This window comes from Heptranchias perlo, chromosome 36 (genome assembly GCF_035084215.1).
Source record: "Heptranchias perlo isolate sHepPer1 chromosome 36, sHepPer1.hap1, whole genome shotgun sequence".
Lineage (NCBI taxonomy): Eukaryota > Metazoa > Chordata > Chondrichthyes > Hexanchiformes > Hexanchidae > Heptranchias > Heptranchias perlo.
This window is the reverse complement of record NC_090360.1, coordinates 18,765,256-18,788,410: the sequence shown is the minus strand read 5'-3', so window position 1 is coordinate 18,788,410 and position 23,155 is coordinate 18,765,256. Positions and strand designations below refer to the sequence as shown.

The following is a 23,155-nucleotide window of genomic DNA, read 5'->3' as shown; positions in this document are numbered from 1 at the left end:
TCGCCCGCTGTCAGTCCTCCCATCGCCCGCTGTCAGTCCTCCCATCGCCCGCTGTCAGTCCTCCCATCACCCGCTGTCAGTCCTCCCACCGCCCGCTGTCAGTCCTCCCACCGCCCGCTGTCAGTCCTCCCATCGCCCGCTGTCAGTCCTCCCATCGCCCGCTGTCAGTCCTCCCATCACCCGCTGTCAGTCCTCCCATCACCCGCTGTCAGTCCTCCCATCACCCGCTGTCAGTCCTCCCACCGCCCGCTGTCAGTCCTCCCATCACCCGCTGTCGGACCTCCTGTTAGAGGATGCGTGTTCTTATAAGTTACTCCTCAAAGTAATAAGGTTCGCAGCATTGAATGTCACAGATTTATTAAGCATACAATAATAATTATTATTGACAATAATTAAACATACACTTAATAGCAGCACTTACGGCAAAACCTGTTAGCCGGAAAATCCAAAACGCGTTACAGTTTCAAGTTTGTGTTTTTCAAGGTGGATCAGACTTTAATCGAATTCTGAAGTATCTGTCCTAACAATCAGTTTTTATACCTTTTTTTCCAACCCTTCCAACGTGACCTTACGTTTCTGTATTAACTAATACAGTTATCTGTTCCCCTTGTCCCTTATCAATAACTTTTGTTTTAACGAGTTATTTTCTAACAGACTTTGTTACCTTCTTATTGATAGTTTCGCCTAGGTTACATCTGTCAATCAATCAAATCATTAGGCTGAAAGACAGTTACAGAGCTCAACCAAAAGGATGGAATTAATGAACAAAGACCCTCTACAGGCAGTGATACCATTTCTCTGCTTCTCTCTCCTTCCTTATAACCTACCTAGCTTTTTGGCCACCTGTCCGGTTTCAAATTTTGTTTCATAACACTGCCTTGGGATATTTTACTACTTTAAAGGCACTATATAAATGCAAGTTGTTGTTGTCTGTATTTCCTATACAGGTGTGGCCTTGTAGGAATTAACGGTCCCTGGAATATATTTTCATCCCACGATTGAATGTTATGCTTGGGTAATTAATTGGAACTATAATATCTTGAATTGATGGTCAAAACATACAGCCTTGCCAATCAACCACACAGGCAGGTATCTCCCCATCTTGTCTTCATCGGCCTGGAATGACACTTAACTATCATAAAGATGTCATACCTCTCCTGCTTTCCTGTGAAGCTGAGGCGATGTACAGGATAGGGGCTGCCCTACTGTCTCACATTCGCACTTGGTCAGGTCTTTATCTCTCAAGGCTTGAATGAACAAAGAAAGCTTCTCTGTCCACTGCAGAATTTTGTTATCAAATGAAACAATATTTCATCAGCATCATGTACCTAAAAGTCATCGGGACTCAAAAGATCCTCCATTACTCTTTTACTGTTATCCATATTTAATTTCAATTTTGGGGGTTCACAATGAATTTGGAATTTTCAATTTTATATCTTTACTTGAATTTCCATCCCTCTGATATGTACGCGTGTATAGCCCTGTCCTGATTGTTTCATTAATTTGTGTATAAAAAGTTGGTTTCTGTATGGAGCATGTGCCAGAGCTTTGAATAAAACTTTAAATCAGTAGTGATACAGTATATGTTCTCACTCTCCTGAGCCACATTAACCATTTCGTGTAGTGGTGTTGTCAATGTGACTAAGCAAGTCTGAGACCCGTTTTTCAGTGCATCTTCATCCTGCATTCTGCATACAAGTTGCCTCACGCGCAACATATCACATTTGCTCACACAGCCATATCCCAAGATCATGCCACATTTGACAACATATACAAGCCATTCCTGCATTTTCAGGCTTTCTTATCAAAAGATCGGGGGGTGTCTGGAGATCTTTGCTTATCTCCCCCTGGCCAGGCTATTAAATGTTCATTGTTCAGTTTAAGCAAAGACATAACCATCTCCAAGAGAAAGCTATCAATGAACTCTTCTTAACTACACTTTCCTAACTTTCACTAGATTGTTCATTGATGCTAGATTGATATTGTTTGGTCAATCGTGCCCAGGTGATTTATATTACTCGTAGATGCATTCACACATCTTTTCCCAAACCCCTTTGGTTTGTGTTCCTCAAATTCACCGATAATATCTAGGGCAATGAACTTAAACCCCATTTGGTATAATATTCCTAGTTCTACCTTATACCCCCAGTCACTTATTCTCGTTTAATTTATATATACCATAATATAATTTTGCCATCTCATTCATGAGCCCTGGAGGAACTTTACAATCCAATACAATATTGACAGTTTGGTCCAATGTATCATTACATTTTTGTTTATTTTACTTAAACTCTTCTTGGACCTTTTTTTCCTCAAAATATCCTGCTACATTTGTGCCTGAGACCCTTTTATATTTTCAAGATTGTAGCAATTCTAGAAGGCAGTCTGCACGATAATGGATATTAATTACCTTTAATATGTCCTCTCCTTTACAGCAGGATTAGGTTCAGACTGGACGGGCATTGTTGGACAGGACTTTGTCAATATTCAGTAATCTCAGCTCTCCTCAGTTTGGAATCCTGAGTACTTGTCCCTGGCTCCTGATACCCGAACGGTTCCAGAGTGCCCAGGATTTGTAGTCAATTAACTTCTCTCCTATCTGTAATTTTATTCCCAACATTTTTTCACTTATCAATTTCAATTTCAGCTGACTGACATGGAAAATAAAACATTCTTCCTCTGTTGTAATCTTACTTTATACACAGCATTGTGCTGGAAGCACCTAGACGGGACTTGTTTTTAAAGTAACATTTGATTATCCCCGGTTAAACCCTTCAGGTAAAGTTTTACCCTTCTCGAGTGCTTGAACAGCAACTCATATCAAAAGCGGCTCGATAACTCTGTGGAGCTACTTCCATGTAAAAGAAATATTCTGGTAATCCTGCGCCAGCACCACTGACACGGTCTCGAAAACCACAATCACCTATTTAAAAAAAAATGTAAATCCATTGTGGCTCTTCTTGAACGCCCTTGAATGGGTTCATTGCATAGCATGCATTTGTACTGGGAAAAAATTAAATCACGTTCTCTGCAACTCTGACTGAAAAGGAACAAAGCCAGCTTCAGCCCGGAGAGCTGCAGACTCGTGCATCTCAAATCTCACAGACGTAAAAAAGGACATAGTCCAGTAACTGTGTAATTCTGCAAAGTCATTTTAACTTATTTTTAACTTTTTGTGCATTTATTGCTATAGTGTATCCTGTGGATTTATAAAACTTGTAATCAATTTAACTTAAAATAAAACACGCACAAAGATCCTGATACAATTAAAGTCATAGATATGATTTGCCCAATCAAATACATATATATTCTGTCAAATAACTTCCAGCCTAATTGGGGCTTAGATTTACAATTTTCCAAACATTATCCGTGAAGGCACAAAAGTATTCCCGTTGTTTACCATTGCTACCTTAAGCAACAATACTACAGGTACATTGTTAACTATAAAGAAATTATATCTTTAAGAATTGCAAATCCATTAAACAAGCAGAAACCATTAGTCAAGTGATAACATCTCTGCCGTTAACTTTCATATTTCTGTGAAACACAATCCTGTTGGAGAAGACAGAATTTTAATTCATTCATTTTACTCATTTTAAAAAAGATTAAACACCAATTTTTGTTAAATCATTTATTTTCGTTTCGTAGTTGAGTGCTGTTAATACCCCTTATTTTATTAACTCTTTGGTAGCCAGTACAGTCTGATATCTCCAGTACAAGATGTCTCCAGTTGTTGACATAGAGATGGCTGTAGACCGTCCAGCATTTTTCTAGACTCAGGTCCCTTTATTTTTGGCCACAGTCAATTGCAAGTTCAAAGGGTGCTGTCAACTTTCTGGTGGCTATTCACTACCAAACTTAATCCAGTGCGAACAGGCTGAATTAACTGTTGTAATTTCTTTAAAAATCGACCAAAACGACTGAGACAAAACAAACCCACCTTAAATCTCCTGATATTTCTGCAGGCACTACATTAAGTCAAAATTAATGTCTTCTACTGAATTAGTTTTCTTAGATATCAACAGTATTCACGTTCTCCAATACTTAGCATAACAACTCCAGTTACCTTAATTGTACTCTCAATATTAATTATCCACCTTAAATCATTGATTCCCTGCTATGGGTGATGAATTCAGGAGTGTCAATTACTAAGTGACAATGCCATGTCACAAACTAGGGACTGTTCATGTAACTTATGATTACTGAGAGCAAAAAGTGAGTGCAACACGCAGGCTGCCATGGCAAAGGCTGGACGCCAGGCTAAAGCTCACTGCTCCTTTGCGGAGAGTAAATCAAAGGCATCATTACGCTTACTGCCTCAATGCCAGCTTTTGAGCCTGGCTGCGGATTATGCTGAAGCTCTTCCTGTCTGCAAAATGTTTATGGCACAGGCAGACAGCACCAGAAACAGAAATAATAAGTTAATTTTTAACTAAAAAATACAATCAAACTTTAAAAAAAATAACCCCAAAAAGAACAGGAGATTGACACATGCGTGAATTCACAGACTATCTGGAGTCAAACAAACTGAGTGAGCTCCCACAGGGCAGAGAAACAATCTCTAATTCTGAAGGTGGGCCGTTTGGACGGTGTCTCAGAGCTAAGCTTTCACCTAGGTCTGAATCTTGTGCATAAGAAAACACAATTTAAAAATATGTGACTTGTACAGAAGTTATTAAACAAGGATGGTGTGAGATACAAATCAAACCAATCCACATCACAAAAGCATTTTGGTTTAAAAAGGATCTTATTTTTAAAAATAGACAAGAGCAAAACTTCTGAAACCTCCGACTGGATGAAAATGGATCAATGCAAATCTCCGACTGTACACTGAATCATCAAAGTTTTCCTCGGATCTCTCTTCCTCAAAATGTTTATGATGTGGAGATGCCGGTGATGGACTGGGGTTGACAATTGTAAACAATTTTACAACACCAAGTTATAGTCCAGCAATTTTATTTTAAATTCACAAGCTTTCGGAGGCTTCCCCCTTCGTCAGGTCGTTTCACATCGTTCACCTGACGAAGGAGGAAGCCTCCGAAAGCTTGTGAATTTAAAATAAAATTGCTGGACTATAACTTGGTGTTGTAAAATTGTTTACAATTGTCAAAATGTTTAGTTCTTTTTTTACAGCAAACCCTGTACAAGGCATTTCCTGATCATAGGGAACAATTTTGACTGCTCTCTTTCTGATGAAGTGAAATAAGTTAGAGATAAGTAATATACTTTTACATACTTACCAGGCATCATTGCTCAATTGTTTTTGTTCATTTAGACACTGCTGTTAAAATAGTAGCAACTTCTGTTCTATTACGCTGTGCTCCTGTGTTCCTTCAACAGTGAGGCCTGGGTCTGATGGAAATGGTTTTTATCTCGAAATCCAACTCATGCATAGTTTAGATGACAACGTCACCATCAGTCTTTCCAATGAGAATGCACCAGCGTCTTCTCACTGCTTTGCTTCTTCACGCTAAGATGTAGACGTTTACGTGCTTGTACGTAACACATCCTCCTGCTGCTGTCTTTTGATGACCTGCGCATTTATCCCAGTACAGCAATTTTTCAAATACGTTTTGCTATCCATTGCACAGCTTAATGATGTACAAGGAATATGTCTTTTTTCATCTGTAATTCATTAATTAATTCATTCATTCATTATTTATTTATAGATGTATTTCATCATTTTTTTAAATTCTCAGCCAGATTTTTCTCTCCCCTTCCCTATTCTACCGGAGACATTGGAATCTCACTGGGCTATAGTTCCATAGGTGTCAGCTACCATCCTCCACCCCAATATCTTGCCCAAGTGGCCAACGTTCATTTGTGAACCTCAACAGTGACTGTCAGAGGAGTGTTTAGCCACAAGGAGGGCATCATGGCAACCGCTCCTCCTCCAACCACCAGGGGCATGCGCACGTCCAGCAGGGGCACCAGACAGTAACTGGCAGTGGGAACCCTGGCAGATTTCCCCCCTCACCCAGGGGCACTGAAGCCAATTGTAGTACCCCTACCACTTTCCTGGCTGAGATCAGCAAGCCCAGCACAGGCAGGTGATTAAACCAGAGACCCTCCGGGGGCAATTGTAACCTCACCTGCCCGTTGGGAAACTGACGGGATCGGATGCAATGCTGGTTTTAGACCCCGCCTGATTTTATAATCCATTGGAGTCAATATTGGGTGTAAAACCGACATTCCACCCCATCCGGTGGGTTTCCCGCCCAGCAAGTTAGGTTAAAATGACCCCTTCCTGTTCTGTATGACTCAGCTACTCACTAGATAAACACAGTCTCTCTTATCTGTGCTTTTTTTCCAGAATTGTACACCAGTTTTCATGTTTGTATGTGGTATTGACAAGAGTATAAGCTGATACAATGGGCATGATTTTCACTCGGAGACAGGAATCAAGCCCATCTGCAGATATTTGCGTGGGGAACCCGGAAGCCAATGAGTGCGTCGCAATCTGCGATCGCAACACAATTGAAGGTGAATATTTGTGCTTTTGGGTTTCCCATGCACCAGGCAGCCAGATTGACAGACTGGAATGGCCCCTTCCTGTTCTGTATGACTCAGCTACTCACTCTGGAAGTGAGTGGAGCCACGAATCGGAGAGGGGGGAGGGAGGGAGAGAGAGATCGTGGGCCGTGAAAGAAATCACAGGGGTGGGGGGAGGTGAATGACATTGATTGGGCCTTGGAGAAGATCAGAGGGGGGTTCAGTATCAGGGGGAGAGGCGGCGGGGGGGTTGGCCAATTGCAGCGGTCCAATCACGACAAGTGAGCTTGTTGGGCCTGGATGAAGCACTCCTGCTCCTCCAGGCCCACAAGCAGTGCAATAAAGGCACTCACCTCATGGATCCGACCCTTCCCACCTCCTTTCACCTGACGTAGAACTATAGAAAAGATACAGCATAGAAGGGGGCCATTCGGCCCATCGTGTCCGCGCTGGCTCGAAGAACAACCAGGTGCCCATTCTAATCCCACCTTCCAGCATCCGGTCCATAGCCCTGCAGCTTACAGCACTTTAGGTGCAGGTCCAGGTTCTTTTTAAAAGAGTTGAGGGTCTCTGCCTCTACCACCAATTCGGGCAGTGAATTCCATACACCCACCACCCTCTGGGTAAAAAAGTTTTTCCTCATGTCCCCTCTAACCCTTCTGCCAATCAGCTTAAATTTATGTCTTCTAGTTCCTGAACTCTCCGCTAGGGGAAACAGGTACTTCCTGTCCACTCTATCTGGGCCCCTCATAATTTTGTACCTCTCAGCCTCCTCTGCTCCAAGGAAAACCACCCCAGCCTATCCAATCTCTCCTTGTAGCTGCAATTTTCAAGCCCTGGCAACATTCTTGTAAATCTTCTCTGCACTCTCTCCAGAGCAATTACGTCCTTCCTGTAATGTGGTGACCAGAACTGTGCACAATACTCCAGCTGTGGCCTTACCAGCGTTTTATATAGTTCCATCATCCTGCTTTTGTATTCTATACCTCAGCTAATAACGGAAAGCATTCCGTATGCCTTCTTCACAACCTTATCTACCTGTACTGCCACCTTCAGGGACCTGAGCACATGCACTCCAAGGTCTCTCACTTCCTCTACCCCTCTCAATATATTCCCGTTTATTGCGTATTCCCTTTTACTGTTTGCCCTCCCTAAGTGCATTACCTCACACTTCTTCGGGTTGAACTCCATTGGCCACTTTTCTGCCCACTCCACCAGCCCGTTGATATCTTCTTGGAGTCTACAGCTATACTCTTCACTATCAACTCCACGGTCAATTTTTGAGTCGTCTGCAAATTTGCCAATCTTGCCCCCTACATTCAAGTCCAAATCATTAATATATACCACAAACAGCAAGGGACCCAACACTGAGCCCTGTGGCACACCACTGGAAATGGATTTCCATTCACAAAGAAATCCATTGACTTTTACCCTTTGTTTCCTGTTATTGAGCCAATTTTGGATCGAATTTGCCAGATTTCCCTGTATCCCATGGGCTTTTACCTTTCTGACCAGTCTGCTATGTGGGACCTTGTCAGATGCCTTACTAAAATCCATGCAGACAACATCCACTGCACTACCCTCATCAATCCTCCTTGTCACTTCCTCAAAGAATTTAATCAGATTTGTAAGGCATGACCTTCCCTCAACAAATCCATGCTGACTATCCCTGATTAAACCATGCCTTTCCAAGTGACAGTTTATCCTATCTCTCAGTATTGATTCTAATAGTTTGCCCACCACTGAGGTAAGACTGACCGGCCTATAATTGTTTGGCCTTTCCCTCGTACCCTTTTCAAACAATGGTATTACGTTTGCCGTCTTCCAGTGCTCTGGTACCTCCCCTGTATCTAGTGAGGATTGGAAAATGTTTCTCAGAGCATCCGCTATTTCCTCCCTGGCTTCCTTCAATAGCCTAGGAAACAATCCATCCGGTTCTGGTGACTTATCAACTTTCAAGGATTCCAGTCCCTCGAGTACTTCCTCTCTCATTATGTTTACCTTATCCAATATTTCACACCTCTCCTCTTTAATTACTACGTCCGGATCATCCCTTTCCTTTGTGAATACAGAGACAAAATATTCATTTAAAACCCTACCCACATCCTCTGCTTCTACACACAAGTTACCCTTTTCATCCCTGATAGGTCCCACCTTTGGGGTAATTTTAACCCCAAGAATGGATGGGTTGGGGGCGGGTGAGCAGTAAAAATGGTTGCTTTTTGGCGTGGGACCGGATCCCGGCTCCAACACGCCCACTTCCAGGTTTGACCCAGGCGCATTCAGACGCGCGTGAATCAGAAGTGATAGGAAACCCAAACAGGTACAGTTAAATTTGTTTGACATTTCTAATACACAAAAAATTAACTATCACAATGAGGCACATTGCCCCTTTAAGTATTGGCCTGCCAGCTTTAAGTGGGGATGGGACTTCCGGGTTTCTGTTGTGTGTGCATCTAAATACGCCTGGGTCAAACCTGGAGGTGGCCATGTTGGAGCCGGGATGCGGTCCCACTCCAAAAAGCAACCATTTTTACTGTTCACCCGCCCCCAAACCATCCGTTCTTGAGGTAAAAATTCCCCCCCAATGGGTCTGTTGACACAGTTCTATGCACTGATTTAGAGCATTACATCCTCTAGGATCAGCATGTTTGATTGGCAGTAGCCGCAGAGGCAAGGGGTAGCTGGGTAGGAGTTACTGTTGAGTTGGCTCCTTACTGAGTTGGCTGGTCTTGGGCACTATATTTGGCCTCAGTATCCCTGGGGGAGTGAGAGTCTACTCCTGGTGTTCCTACTCCTGATCACTATCAATATAACACTTGCTGGAACATACATATAAGATGAGAACAGGATTGGATTCAGCTATGATGCTATCCATGGTCGAATAGCCTACTGACTCTTAAGGAGAGAAATTCTGATCGGTGAAGCTCACTTATGAACATTTAACACACTTGTACTACATCGCTGTGTGCACTATTTTAACACAGGGTTATTTTAAATGGGGAAAAAGCCTGCTTAAAATAACTGGTGTCTACAGCTCTGGGGCTGCATCTTGGTATCATTGCATGTTTTGTGCATCCTATATCGGTGCACCAGGAGGGTGCTGAGCATTTGATGGTTTTATCTTACTATTATTATCTATTTATTCTGTCGTTGTTGAGATTTTTTTTCATACAGTTACACAAAGAAATTTGAGGAGGATTTTAAAGGCGATATGGAGAGACAGAGATACACATGGGCAGACAGATATGTGTGTGTGTGTGTGGAGACAGGGAGATAAGGATGGAGGGGCAGGATTTGGGATGAATCACTTCTTGTTTATAATCTGCGAGTGGATACGGAATGAAAAAAAAAGAGCCAGCTCATTCGCGCAATCTGACTGCTCGAAGCTGCTGCCAGACCGGCGGAATTAGGCGAGGACCGCGGGACTATCTTCCTTAATCGGATGAAAGATTTCTCGTCTCTCTTTTCTCCATTGCGCCTGTAACCGTGTGAGCTGCGGGGCTCAGCCCTGCCCGTCCTGCCGTCCCTCCACAAACTTCTCAAATCGACAACACTCTGAGGGTGGGTCAAAAAAAAAAACACACAAAATATAATCATACATTTCAAGGGGGGGGGGGGGGTTTGTTTGAGCTGTGGATAGACTGGATTTATAGCCCCCACTCCCCGGGCTCCTCACACGGTGAGTGCTGATACCTGGCAGAAACGGTCCGAAGGGATTTCTCCATCGGTGCGCCAGGTGGGTGCTGAACATTTGATCATTTTATGTTATTATTATTATTATTATTATTAATAATTTATTTATTATTGTTGTTGAGAGGCTGTCAGTGGAGCCCGACCCCGTCGGGATGATGAGGTATTTCTGGTACTCGAGTCCTCTCCCAGTCCCATAGCCTTAAAAGTGTAAAATAATATCAAAAATAATCACAATGATTAATGTTTTATTTTACCTGAGGTGCAGGTTGTTGAGGAACGGGGTGTGTGTTGTGTGTAGCGATTTATCAGCAGGTAAGAGGCCTGTTGCATTTACAAATGGATCATCTCGCCGGTACGTTTAGTGTTTTCTTATGTTGGTTAAAATAAACCCCCTCCGGAATAAGTCTTGTTTATCTCGGTTTTGCAGGGTCGGTGACGCCACTTTAAATGGATGTGTTACAGATGGAATTTTTTTAAAAGACAGTCTGTCACAGTCTGTCACAGTGTGAGGCGGGAGGGGCTGGATCAGGGCAGAGAATCGAGGCTGCCGCTCAAAACAAAATCCCTGCTTCTCCGGACTCGGAATCTCCATTAATGAATCTGCATTTGTTGCCGGCCCCACTCCCTTCTCCCCTTCCCTCTGCCCTCTGCCTCGTCGTCTACTTCAGGAACCCCAGTCCCTCAGTGTCCGGTTCCAAATTTCCATCAATGTCAAGCTCCAAATGCCCCGCTGTGTCCACTACCCGCTGTGTCCAGTTCCCTCTGTGTCCTGTATCCTCTGCGTCCAGTTCCCTCTCTGTCCAGTACCGTCTGTGTCCAGTATCCCCTGTGTCCACTACCCTCTGTGTCCAGTTCCCTCTCTGTCCAGTACTGTCTGTGTCCAGTATCCCCTGTGTCCACTGCCCTCTGTGTCCACTATGCTCTGTGTCCAGTTCCCTCTCTGTCCAGTACCATCTGTGTCCAGTTCCCTCTCTGTCCAGTACCATCTGTGTCCAGTATTCTCTGTGTCCAGTATTCTCTGTGTCCAGTACCCTCTGTGTCCAGTATTCTCTGTGTCCAGTATTCTCTGTGACCCAGTACCCTCTGTGTCCAGTACCCTCTGTGTCCAGTATTCTCTGTGTCCAGTATTCTCTGTGGCCCAGTACCCTCTGTGTCCAGTACCCTCTGTGTCCAGTACCCTCTGTGTCCAGTACCATCTGTGTCCAGTACCATCTGTGTCCAGTATTCTCTGTGTCCAGTATTCTCTGTGTCCAGTACCATCTGTGTCCAGTATTCTCTGTGTCCAGTACCCTCTGTGTCCAGTACCCTCTGTGTCCAGTATTCTCTGTGTCCAGTATTCTCTGTGACCCAGTACCCTCTGTGTCCAGTACCCTCTGTGTCCAGTACCCTCTGTGTCCAGTATTCTCTGTGTCCAGTATTCTCTGTGTCCAGTACCATCTGTGTCCAGTACCATCTGTGTCCAGTATTCTCTGTGTCCAGTACCCTCTGTGTCCAGTATTCTCTGTGTCCAGTATTCTCTGTGTCCAGTACCATCTGTGTCCAGTACCATCTGTGTCCAGTATTCTCTGTGTCCAGTACCCTCTGTGTCCAGTACCCTCTGTGTCCAGTATTCTTTGTGTCCCAGTACCCTCTGTGTCCAGTACTTTCTGTGTCCCAGTACCCTCTGTGTCCAGTACCCTCTGTGTCCAGTATTCTCTCTGTGTCCAGTATTCTCTGTGTCCAGTACCCTCTGTGTCCAGTATTCTCTGTGTCCAGTATTCTCTGTGTCCCAGTACCCTCTGTGTCCAGTACCCTCTGTGTCCAGTATTCTCTGTGTCCAGTACCCTCTGTGTCCAGTACCCTCTGTGTCCAGTATTCTCTGTGTCCAGTACCCTCTGTGTCCAGTTCCCTCTCTGTCCAGTACCATCTGTGTCCAGTATTCTGTGTCCCAGTATTCTGTGTCCCAGTACCCTCTGTGTCCAGTATTCTCTGTGTCCAGTATTCTCTGTGTCCAGTACCCTCTGTGTCCAGTATTCTCTGTGTCCAGAACTCTCTGTGTCCAGTATTCTCTGTGTCCAGTATTCTCTGTGTCCAGTATTCTCTGTGTCCAGTACCCTCTGTGTCCAGTATTCTCTGTGTCCAGAACTCTCTGTATCCAGTACTCTCTGTGTCCAGTATTCTCTCTGTGTCCAGTACTCTCTGTGTCCAGTACCCTCTGTGTCCAGTATTCTCTGTGTCCAGAACTCTCTGTATCCATGATGTGGAGATGCCGGTGATGGACTGGGGTTGACAATTGTAAACAATTTTACAACACCAAGTTATAGTCCAGCAATTTTATTTTAAATTCACAAGCTTTCGGAGATTTTCTCCTTCCTCAGGCAAATGTTTCAAGATCTCCTTGAAGCCTACGCATTTATACATGCGTAGGCTTCAAGGAGATCTTGAAACATTTGCCTGAGGAAGGAGAAAATCTCCGAAAGCTTGTGAATTTAAAATAAAATCTCTGTATCCAGTACTCTCTGTGTCCAGTATTCTCTGTGTCCAGTACCCTCTCTGTCCAGTATTCTCTGTGTAACTGTCCATTGTGCTCTGTATAACAGTTATCTTCAATGTGATTTTTCCAACCTATCAGCATATTTCATTTCTTTAAATATAATTCAGGGTGGACAAAATTAAGCCTTTGCCTGCACCGCGTTTCCCACTAGCTCTCCTTTTCTCCCCTCCTCGTATGAAGGGGCTGACGCTTGTCTTGGTAAGTTTCTGTAAATGCAGTCAGTGCCCTGTCCGCTTGCCCAGATGGTCATTATTCGTGTGTGAGTCTTGATGGTGAGTGTCAGGAGAGCTATTTGACCGTGGAGGGGGATCACAGTTGCAACCAATCCTTTGACGATCAGGAGTGGGAGGTCCGGCTGAGTTTTCTCACTCTAGCCCAGGGGCACCGGGCTAAATGTAGCACCTGAACCGCTGTTCCAGCTGAGATCAGCATAGACCAGGGATGGAATCTGGGATCTTCTGGTCTGTATGGCTCAGCCCCACACCAAACAGTGCCCCTATCCACTAGGTTAATGAGCTAAATTATCAACAAATTTCAATTCAGAATAACATTAAGGAGTGGCATGGGGCAAATTCAATGGAAGACGCACATTCTTGTTTCTCCACCCCCACCCCCGATTTTCTGCCCGTTAACAATGAAAATTTACCCCACACTTATTTCAATTACAGTCTCTGTTTGGCTTTGAAACCTAACCTATATCAAGACAATTGCAAGCACATGGTAATATTTTACAATTATTGCCAGGAAGGGCTGTGTTCTGAGGATCATCCTTGAAAGGAAACAACTGAGAGGGGGCCTCGTAGGGGTTTACTGTCCCCCTCTATAGGGGAACAGCAAACAGTACGTGGAAGATAAATCCAGAACATTGCTTCATACTGTACTGTGATTGTGAGGGGGGACAGGTTCAAACTACTTATAGGAACAGGAATAGGCCATTCAGCCCCTCGAGCCTGTTCCGCCATTCAGTTAGATCATGGCTGGTCTGTATCTTTAACTCCATCTGCCTTGGTTCCATATCCCTTAACACCCTTGCCTAACAAAAATCTATCAATCTCAGTTTAGAAATTTTCAATTGACCCTCAGTCTCAACAGCTTTTTGGGGGAGAGAGCTCCAGATTTCCCCTCCCCTTTGGGCGGGCGAGAGCAGGAACAAGTGGCAGGAGGCTGCACAGGTGGAGACGGTCCTTGGCAGTCAGTAGGGAGGGAAGTGGGAGCTCCAGGCTGCCATCGGTGCTGAGTGGGGATGGGGATGGTGGGGGGGAGAGGCTGAAAGCTCTAGGCCCACAAGGAGTGCCAAATGGAGCAGATCTTTAGCTCTTACCCTGACCAGTCAGCGCCTCCCGCCTCGGATCCGTTGCCGGGCGACCGACAGCTCCGGCCTCCCCCTTCACTTACAGTTAAATTTAAGTCGCATCGCCGATGATATCATCAGGCCGCAACTTTTGAATGTTAATTAGGCCCCCCGCCTGCCTTTTGCAGGAGCCTCGTCGATGGCCTGATTTGTGTTCATTCACATTTAAACGGGCGGGAATGGGGTCGGGCTGCTCGATCCCGATATTTTAACCGTCCCCCCCACACACACCCCCTGACCCTCTCCAGCTCGTTGGGAGGGGGTTAAAATCGAGGCCAGAGTGACTGCTCCTGATTGCCGCCCAGTGACCCTACTTGAGTGGCCTGATTAAACCCAAGTGTGACTTGGGAGCCAGTACTAGAGTGTGGCCACTGCCTGTGGAAGTGTACTCCAGCATAAGTCATTTCCTTCAGGACAGGAGGGATAAAATTTGTGTTGGGGGGAGAAAGGATGGGGAAGCAGGAATAACGTACTTACTCATAACTTACCAGTTCTTCATTATATTCCTTCAGCATGTCGACCTACAGTCGAAGTCTACCTGACCATTCCTTCCAGGAAATCCAGAACACAGCGTGTCACAACACTCTGGAACCAAACTGTTTCCCACTTTCAAAAAGCTCTTCTGACATCCTGTTCCCCAGAAGGATCAGCACAGAAGAAAGGCAAACGACTAAACAAGAACCGAGAAAGACTCTCAGCAGCGTTGTCTCTTCAAGGAGCTCTGGTGAAACGGACGTGAGGTGTCCTCATCGTCCGTCGTGTTTCACACCGCAAGATAATATCACTGTGATCCCCTTGTGTGGCTGCTTCCAAATGGGAACCGTCTCTGATCCCAACCGTGTCTCCGAATTCCCAATCTTTCAGGATGATTCGAAAATCCGTGCCAACAGCTGCACTAACACCAACTCAGCCATGAGAAGAGACACAGACGCAATGTTATACAAAGACTCAAACTTGGGGAAATTGCAGGCCAAGATGATGTACAGGAGTTGCTCAGACATCATCTGTGGTTATAAAGAGAACTGCTGTCAAGGCAATGTCGCACACAGTCAGACGACTGCCGCACATCAGGTTACTGTGCCTGGCAGATGCTATGCTGTCATTCCTCAAGATAAAATGATGACTAAAGACTGTGGTCAAAGGATTGTGATCAATATTTCAGGGAGCGAAACTGACACTGGGCATCAGGAAAATGTATGGGGAAATGCACCCGTCGCTGAGCATCAGGTCAACAGTATGGTCAATAATGCGTGCGGTCCTATGCATCAAGGCCATTTCATGTTTACAGAGAGTTCTCCCAATTATCCAGGTGTCGTGTTTGTCCAAGAATCCGGTAGCCAATATCAAGGCAATAGTATGACAGAGAATGAGGCAATCATCATGGAGCAGGGTAATGTGGCATATAGGGAAGGAGCTGCCATCCACCAAGACAGTTTAATGGACAATCACACTTGTACTGGACTCCAAAACCATATGTTACCTGGTCTGATGATACAAGACACCACTCCTGCTTATTGTCATTCTCTGCCCATCCCGGCTATCCATCTCTTTCCAAGGCAAGTCAGTTCTGTCAGTGAATCTGGAAGAGGAAATGTTGTCGATGCATGTTGCCGTGCACTGCCAGTTTCGGGTATTCTGACATTCCCAAGGTTGGTGTCGTCAGTGAGTGAATCCGGGTTGGATGCGAGGCATCTAAAATGTCATGGAACCCTAGGAAATGGAGCAGTCCCCACTGTGATTGATAGGAATCCTCACAACACCTCAGACGGCAAAAAAGTGGAACTGGAAAAGGTTCCTCACTCTTTGCTGCAGAACAATCCAATTGGTAATATTGGTGTGAGAACACAAGACACATATACTATGACTTCTATAACAGACCTGACCCTTAGGTTTCATCATCAGCTGGAATATAAAGATGCAGAGATACAGACATCATTGGCAGTTGACTGCAGGTCAGTAGGCACCAGCCCCATGTCTCCGACTGATAGCTGCCTGGTCCATATGTTCCCAGAGGTTAGCCTTGAAGAGAACCAGCTGATTCAGGAGTCCCCAGTCCGTGAAGTAAAATGGGATGATGAAGGGATGACATGGGAAGTCTACGGGGCCTCTGTAGATCCTGAGGTCCTTGGGCTGGCCATACAGAAACATCTGGAAATTCAGATAGAACAGTATGAAAAGGACAAGATGTCGACAGTGAAGCAGTCGGATACTCACTTTGACGGAACATGTGTGGTGGAACAGCCAGCGAAAGGCAGGAAGAGACATTTGCCAGGTCTTAGGAATATGATGTCTAGTCTAAGCCATCCTACATGTTGTGTGCGTTCCAGTACAGCAATAGACTGAATAGCTGTACTCAGTGCAAGAGTGTAGATCATATCACTGTCGGGGGACATTGCGTGTGAGCTGTATTCACAAAAAATAAATCCAGTTAAGGCTGATTCGTAAATGTCAGAAATAATTATTTTGCTCATGAGTATTTATTTTATTTAATAAATGGTGTTGGGATAATTCCTTTCTTATCCTTTTAACAGATTCGAAAAGCTAGAGACAGTAATACGTCTGAGAATTAACTTAATTTATTATTTCAAAACATTCATCTTAAAACTTCATTCGGAATAGTACACATTCAGTCCTATGCCTAAAACCATCTGTGCAGGGAACCTCTAAGGGGAAATCGTGAGAATGACTTTTCCAAGCCTATTCACGTTACCTGGTCTTGCAGGTAGGCAAAAGTTCCTATTAAGTACAGCAATAGACTGTTTTATCTCTTCTTACATTTTCTTTTATGGTCTAGTTCCTGCTAGATTCAACACTGCGAGGTGTTTTATGACCCTTGGAGCTTTGAACAGATTGCTAGACAGGGAGTTTTATCACACCATATGGCTACTTCCTATCATTGGTTTTCCTATCATTGCCTTTTTATATTGCGGTAACCTTCTCTTACACTTCACCCTGCTGTGCTCAAAAGCCTGTGTTTTAAAAGCCTATGTTTTAACCTAACAACTCTTTCAGCTCCATATTATCCAACTAGCTTATTTATTTAATCATTTATATGTGCCTATCCTTACAATGTCTTCAGCCTCTTCAATGTTATCAGTGTTATTGAGGGTGAAAGACAGGATTTGCGAACACACAGTTTGAACCAATTCTGTCTACATTACTGTTCTGTCTTCGTTCTGTATTAGAATAATGTAAAAACATGTCAATATTCTTACAAATGCATTGTTCTTTCTAGATATTTATCAGGGTAGCTGAGTGAGATGTTCTGGAGAGGGTAGGGTCTTCAGAAAATTTAAGATATGTTTTCCAGAAAATTATAGTCACTGATATGGGTGTAGGTTTGGGTAGATGTGTGAGTGCAGGTACAGGATGCTTAGGTAGAGGAAGATGTAAGGAGCTCCATAAAGGGATAAATATACATTGGGTTTTTATAGGATAATCCGTCTCCAGACCCCTTTAAACAAGCTCAAAAACCAGGAAACAATGAGATGTCGGTTTAATGCATTTTAATCATATTACACAACCCACTACATACAGTGACCATGAGATTACTGGTACAGACAGATACTCAAGGGAGGACTCATCAGGAAAAGTTGTAGTGGGTAGTTCTAATCTGCTTACACTGGTTGCAGCTAGAGGTTCAAGTCCACTGAGCTTTTGTGTGTTGTACCATTTATAGTTTTAGTAACGTCTTGCTAACGTGATGATAACTTGTCGATGCGTTCTAGTTATTTCCAATTAATATGTAACATGTTAACCCATTGAGTCATCTTGTAAATTATGTGATCCTCTTTAGTGCGTCTGCGCGGCACTAATTGCTTTTCTCACGGTTTGTACCTTGCCATCTCATCTTTTCTCACAGTCTTAACAACGTTCTTTGTATTAAGCTTATCTTCTGACCATCTGGCTCGGTGCCTGGAACATACCATGTCTGTCCTGGCAGATTATTAGTCTATTAATGTTTCTTCACAGGGTCTAAATTTGTCCTGAATATGACCCCTTAGAACCTGCTTACATTGCAGATTCCCAGTTTTAAAATGTGTAAGTGCTTTTAATATTGAGAAATGTTAAATAAAGTTATTGGAATGATTAGGGTCTTCCCCACCTGGCCTGCCCCTGTCTACAGCTTGGAAGACACTTGCAGACCATCTGTTCTTTACCTGCAAGCCTCAATTGACCAACTGCACTATGTGACCCTTGGTGTCTACTTGCATCTCACTCAGTTATGGAGTGCCACCCAGAATTCAGTACTGTTCATTCTCTTATTCTGTCCAGTGAGAGAATGCGATAAGACACTGCCAGCAGGGCTATCTCAGTGTCCATAGAACAAAGAAAGAATTTGCATTTATATAGCGCCTTTCGCAATCTCAGCACATCCCAAAATGCTTTACAACCAATTAAGTACTTTTGAAGTGCAATCACTGTTGTCATGTAGGAAACGCGACAGCCAATCTGCGCACAGCAATATCCCACAAACAGCAATGTGATGATGACCAGATCATCTGTTTTAGTGATGTTGGTTGAGGGATAAAAATTGGCCAGGTCACTGGGGAGAACTCCCCTGCACTTCTTCGAAATAGTGCCATGGGATCTTTTACATCCACCAGTTTAACATCTCATCTGAAAGACGGCACCTCCAACAATGCAGCACTCCCTCAATACTGCACTGAAGTACCAGCCTAAATTATAGGCACATGTCCCTGGAGTGGGACTGAACCCACAACCTTCTAACTCAGAAGTGAGAGTGCTACCACCGAGCCACAGCTGACACCTAAAACTTGACTGAAACAAGTGTAAGAGCCATGTCAAAATATAGGCCCAGAATTTCAACGGAACGATCTGACCTGTGGATTTTTTTCTTTCTCCTGACAAGCATCTGGCAGATGTCCATGGTAAGATGAGCTCACCGTGTGTTGAACTGCGGGCTCAGACCTGTGTCCCCTCTCTCTCTGTGAAGCAGAGTTTTGCAATCACCTTCGCAGTAGAGATACAGGTACTGGCAGAGTCTTATGTGACGCAGGTGCTCTTGCTGGTAATGCTGACACTTTTTTTTTAGTCCTTCCATGGGGCAGCCACATGGCCACAGCTTGGGTCAGGAAGTGCACACAGCACAACAACATAAGGTGGGAGCCAATTCCATAAATGTTTTACAGATGAAACATATCAAAGAGTTGAGAATGTAGAGGACAGGGTGGCATTGGAGGTTAGACACCTTTCACCTCTGGGTGTCTACATTCAAATCCAGGCTGTACTGATGGACGGGACCCTCCTTTCCTGACAGTAAGGGTCCTGTGTGAAATGAGTATGGGCAATTTCATTCCAGTCCCTAGTGGACTTAGCTGCCTTGTACAAAATATGGGACTAAATTGGCAATCTTACTCAGAGAGGCAGTGGGCTGGTGTAGAGAATGGGAACCAGGTCGCACTGCTGCAGGGAGTGCATTCTTTTGCAGGGAGGACTGAGGTACATTGTTGGGGCAAAGTAAAGGAAACTTCACTCAGCATCTAACCATGCTATGATCGAGTTTGAAATTTTTTGACGTTCCGTTTAATGAACAATTTGACTTTATGGCCTTAAAAGGACACAGCTCTGTCTTAGCAGCAGATTGATACACAATGCATTACAAAGTACGATGGTCTCGTCTTTATAAAACTACTTATTGTGAGCAATGCCGAAGGATATCAGTTATTATATAAGGAGTAATTCTGTGATTTCACATTTCCAGCAGAGAAGCCATGCTCAGTGTGAGTGTGAGTTAGAGAGGGGCCTATAACATTGTGGCCCCGATTCTCTGACTCGTGGTTTCTGCGAGGATGGAGTTGCTGAATTACTCCGATGTATTAAAGTCTCACACCAGAAATCTTAAAAATAAAAGAAACCCAGTCATTGATTTGGAGCCTGAAATTTACAAGCAGTTACAGCTGCTCTCTGATTTATCTCGACAGTTTGTAAGTAGACCGACTGGATGCAGGGAGGATGTTTCCTCTGGCTGGGGGGTCCAAAACGAGGCGTCACAGTCTCAGGATATGGGGTCGGACATTTAGGACTGGGATGAGGAGAAATTTCTTCACTCAGAGGGTGGTGAACCTGTGGAATTCTCTACCACAGAAGGCTGTGGAGGCCAAGTCACTGAATATATTTAAGAAGGAGCTAGATAGATTTCTAGACACAGAAGGCATCAAGGGGTATGTGGAGAGAGCGGGAATAAGGTATTGAGATAGACGATCAGCCATGATCATATTGAATGGCGGAACAGGCTCAAAGGGCCGAATGGCCTACTCCTGCTCCTATTTTCTATGTTTCTATGTAGCTACAACTCCCTGGATTTGCATATTTAGACCAGTTGTCTCAAAGGCACAGGATAGGTTCACAGTTAAACATCACAACCATCTCCCAGACCCCAGGCTGCCCATGAGCAATGCCACGGGAGATCTGCTGATATCCTAAATGTTGCCATTTTCAATTGAACTTTCACTGAAGCTTGGTCAACAATTGGCCTTTTATCCTCACTCTCATTCTTGTATCATCAAAAGAGTTCCATTTTTCTCACTGTTGCCAGTTTATAATGTAATCCATGAACTGGAATGTCAAACACTACTTGATGAGACTCCCCGAGTTGCTCAGTTGGTGAGCTTCATGTGAAACGAAGCCATTTGTGTTGTGTAAGTTGACCTTAGGTGAGGCTGTGGCAGGAACACTACAATTGATCTTAGTACTTCCGGGTAGAGAGGGGATAAATTAACCAGCAATCCCTCTCGATCACAGTCCAGTGACCCTGCAAGAAAATGCATATAGATGGATGCTGTAAGGACAGGATTACACTCAACTGTGATGCCCCCATCAGTCAAATAGCCTGCAAACACTATAGGTTCACAGGAAGAAAACCTATTCAGGTGACCTCTCTGTGGGTGCCCAGCATCTGTAGAGCTGCATCATGGAGGATGAGTCTTCAGGAGAAGAGAGGAGAGAACTGGAGGACAAAAGACAAAGGGGCTGATAACCCGTGCGGATTCCACTGTAACTCTGGTGGGCTGGTTATGCCAGGTCTCCGCTGTTCCCAGGAGTCTCCTCAGATGACGGGCTGGTGGCAGGGGCGCCCTAAGTCAGGAGGTCCCACTCCTGCTCCACAATCGTGACCCAGTGTTGCAATGGTAACTGGTACACTAAGGGAATGGAGGCATGCTGGTCTTCACAAGTGCGTAAGTGGGCCCCACCAATGGAGTCCACGGGTCTCCATTGGGGTGGGCCAGGCGGGCAGCACAGATGCTGTCCCATTCTAACGAGGTGCACTCCCACTGGCTGCGGGGACGGGTGTGAGGGGGGAAGTCGAGGGACAGAAGAAGTGTTTAGCCGTGATGGTCCATCCATCATGGTTTGGGGCAGGCTTGATGGACCAGCTGGTCTTTTCCTACCAGTCAATTTTGTATGTTCGTATGAAGGATATCAAGTATAACACTAAAAGTTTTGACAACAACTTGCATTTATGTAGCACCTTTAACGTAGTAAAGCGCTGCACAGCAACGTTATCAGACAATATTTGACACAAGAGAAAGAGGGTTGCTAAGGGTAATGTGGGTAAAGACAGACGCAGATGATACTGTAATTGAAAATAAAGAAATGGCAGACTTGTTAAATGATTACTTTGTATCAGTCTTCACTGTAGATAAGAGGAAAAGAAGCAGAAACAACAAAAACTGAAAATAAATCAAGGGGAGGAACTTATTAGATTTAATATAAGTAAATCATAATGGAGTACATAATGAGACTGTAGATTGACAAATCTCCAGGGCCTGATGGTTTACACCCCGGAGTATTAAAGCTTTAGTCATGATCTGCCAAAGCATTTTTGATTAAGGAATTGTCCCCTTGGATTGGAAAATTGCCAAAGGCAGGCTATTATTTAAGAAGGGTGGAAGAGAGAAACCTGGAAATTGTAGACCTATTAGTCTAGCATCTGTTGTGGGGAAGTTACTAGAATCTATCATTAGGGACAGTGTGACTGAGCACTTGGACAAATATGAATGCTTCTCTAAGGGTGCTGTAGGGGGCGCTCCTCTAAGGGTGCAGTAGGGGGCGCTTCTCTAAGGGTGCAGTAGGAGGGACACTTCTAAGGGTACAGTAGGAGGTGCTCCACAACGGGTGCAGTAGGCATGCTTCTCTAAGGGTGCAGTAGGAGGGACACTTCTAAGGGTACAGTAGGAGGTGCTCCACAACGGGTGCAGTAGGCATGCTTCTCTATGGGTGCAGTAGGGGGCGCTACTCTAAGGGTGCAGAAAGGGCACTCCTCTAAGTGTGTGGTGGGGTTCATTTCTCTACAGGTGCAGTAGGGGCACTCCTCTAAGGATGCAGTAGGGGTTGCGCTCCTCTATGGGTGTGGGGTGGTTCATTCATCTATGGGTACAGAAGGGGCACTCCCCTAAGGATACAGTAGTGGGCGCTCCTTTACGGGTGCAGTAGGGGCGCTATTCTAAGTGTGCAGCAGGGCGCGCTCCTCCACAAGTGCAGTAGCGGGGGCTCCTCGAAGGGTGGAGTAGGGGGCGCTCTGCTAATGGTGCAGTAGGGGGCGCTACACTAAGGGTGCAGTGGGGGGCATTCCTCTACGGATGCAGTAGGGGGCGCTCCTCTACGGGTGCAGTAGAGGTCGCCATTCTAAGGGTGCAGTAGGGGGCGCTCCTCTAAGGGTGCAGTGTGGTTCGGTCCTCTGGGGGTGCAGTAAGGGCCCTATTCTAAGAGTGCAGTGGGGTGCTCTACTATGGGTGCAGTAGGGGGCACTGCTTTAAAGGTACAGCAGGTACGATCCTATAAGGATGCAATAGGGGGCGCTCTTCTAAGGGTGCAGTAGGGGGTGCTCCTCTTAGGATACAGTACGAGGGGCTCCTCTAAGTGGGGGATTGGGGGCGCTGCTCTAAGGGTGCAGTAGGAGGCACTCTACTAAGGGTGGAGTAGTGGGCGCACCTCTAAAGGGGCACTGGGGTGCGCTCCTCTGCGGGTGCGGTGGAGGGTGCTCCTCTACGAGTGCAGTAGGGGGCGCTCCTCTAAGGAAGCAGTGTGGTTCGGTCCCCTACGGGTGCAGTAGGGGGCAC

General features: G+C 44.9%; 2 protein-coding genes across 2 annotated transcripts in view; one reads left to right on the top strand and one right to left on the bottom strand.

The window, feature by feature from the left end:
• Positions 1 to 14,587, bottom strand: part of syt15 (synaptotagmin XV) — a 46,541-nt gene extending 31,954 nt beyond the window's left edge. The window contains exons 1-3 of the mRNA XM_067972339.1: positions 14,561 to 14,587; positions 9,873 to 10,050; positions 4,315 to 4,369 (exon numbers count right to left, since the gene is read on the bottom strand). Of these exons, the coding sequence (XP_067828440.1) occupies positions 4,315 to 4,369; positions 9,873 to 10,050; positions 14,561 to 14,587 (260 nt within the window). The remainder of the gene's footprint in view (positions 1 to 4,314; positions 4,370 to 9,872; positions 10,051 to 14,560) is intronic.
• Positions 9,906 to 16,531, top strand: LOC137303985 (GRIN2-like protein). Its single transcript, XM_067972377.1, has 2 exons — positions 9,906 to 10,231; positions 14,585 to 16,531. Exon 2 carries the CDS (start codon positions 14,586 to 14,588, stop codon positions 16,413 to 16,415), a length of 1,830 nt encoding a protein of 609 aa, XP_067828478.1. The 5' UTR covers positions 9,906 to 10,231; position 14,585; the 3' UTR covers positions 16,416 to 16,531.
• The last annotated feature ends 6,624 nt before the right edge of the window (positions 16,532 to 23,155 follow it).

Coding starts and splice junctions, on each gene's coding strand:
- LOC137303985 (XM_067972377.1), top strand. CDS start 14,586: ATGTCGACCTACAGTCGAAGTCTACCTGACCATTCCTTCCAGGAAATC.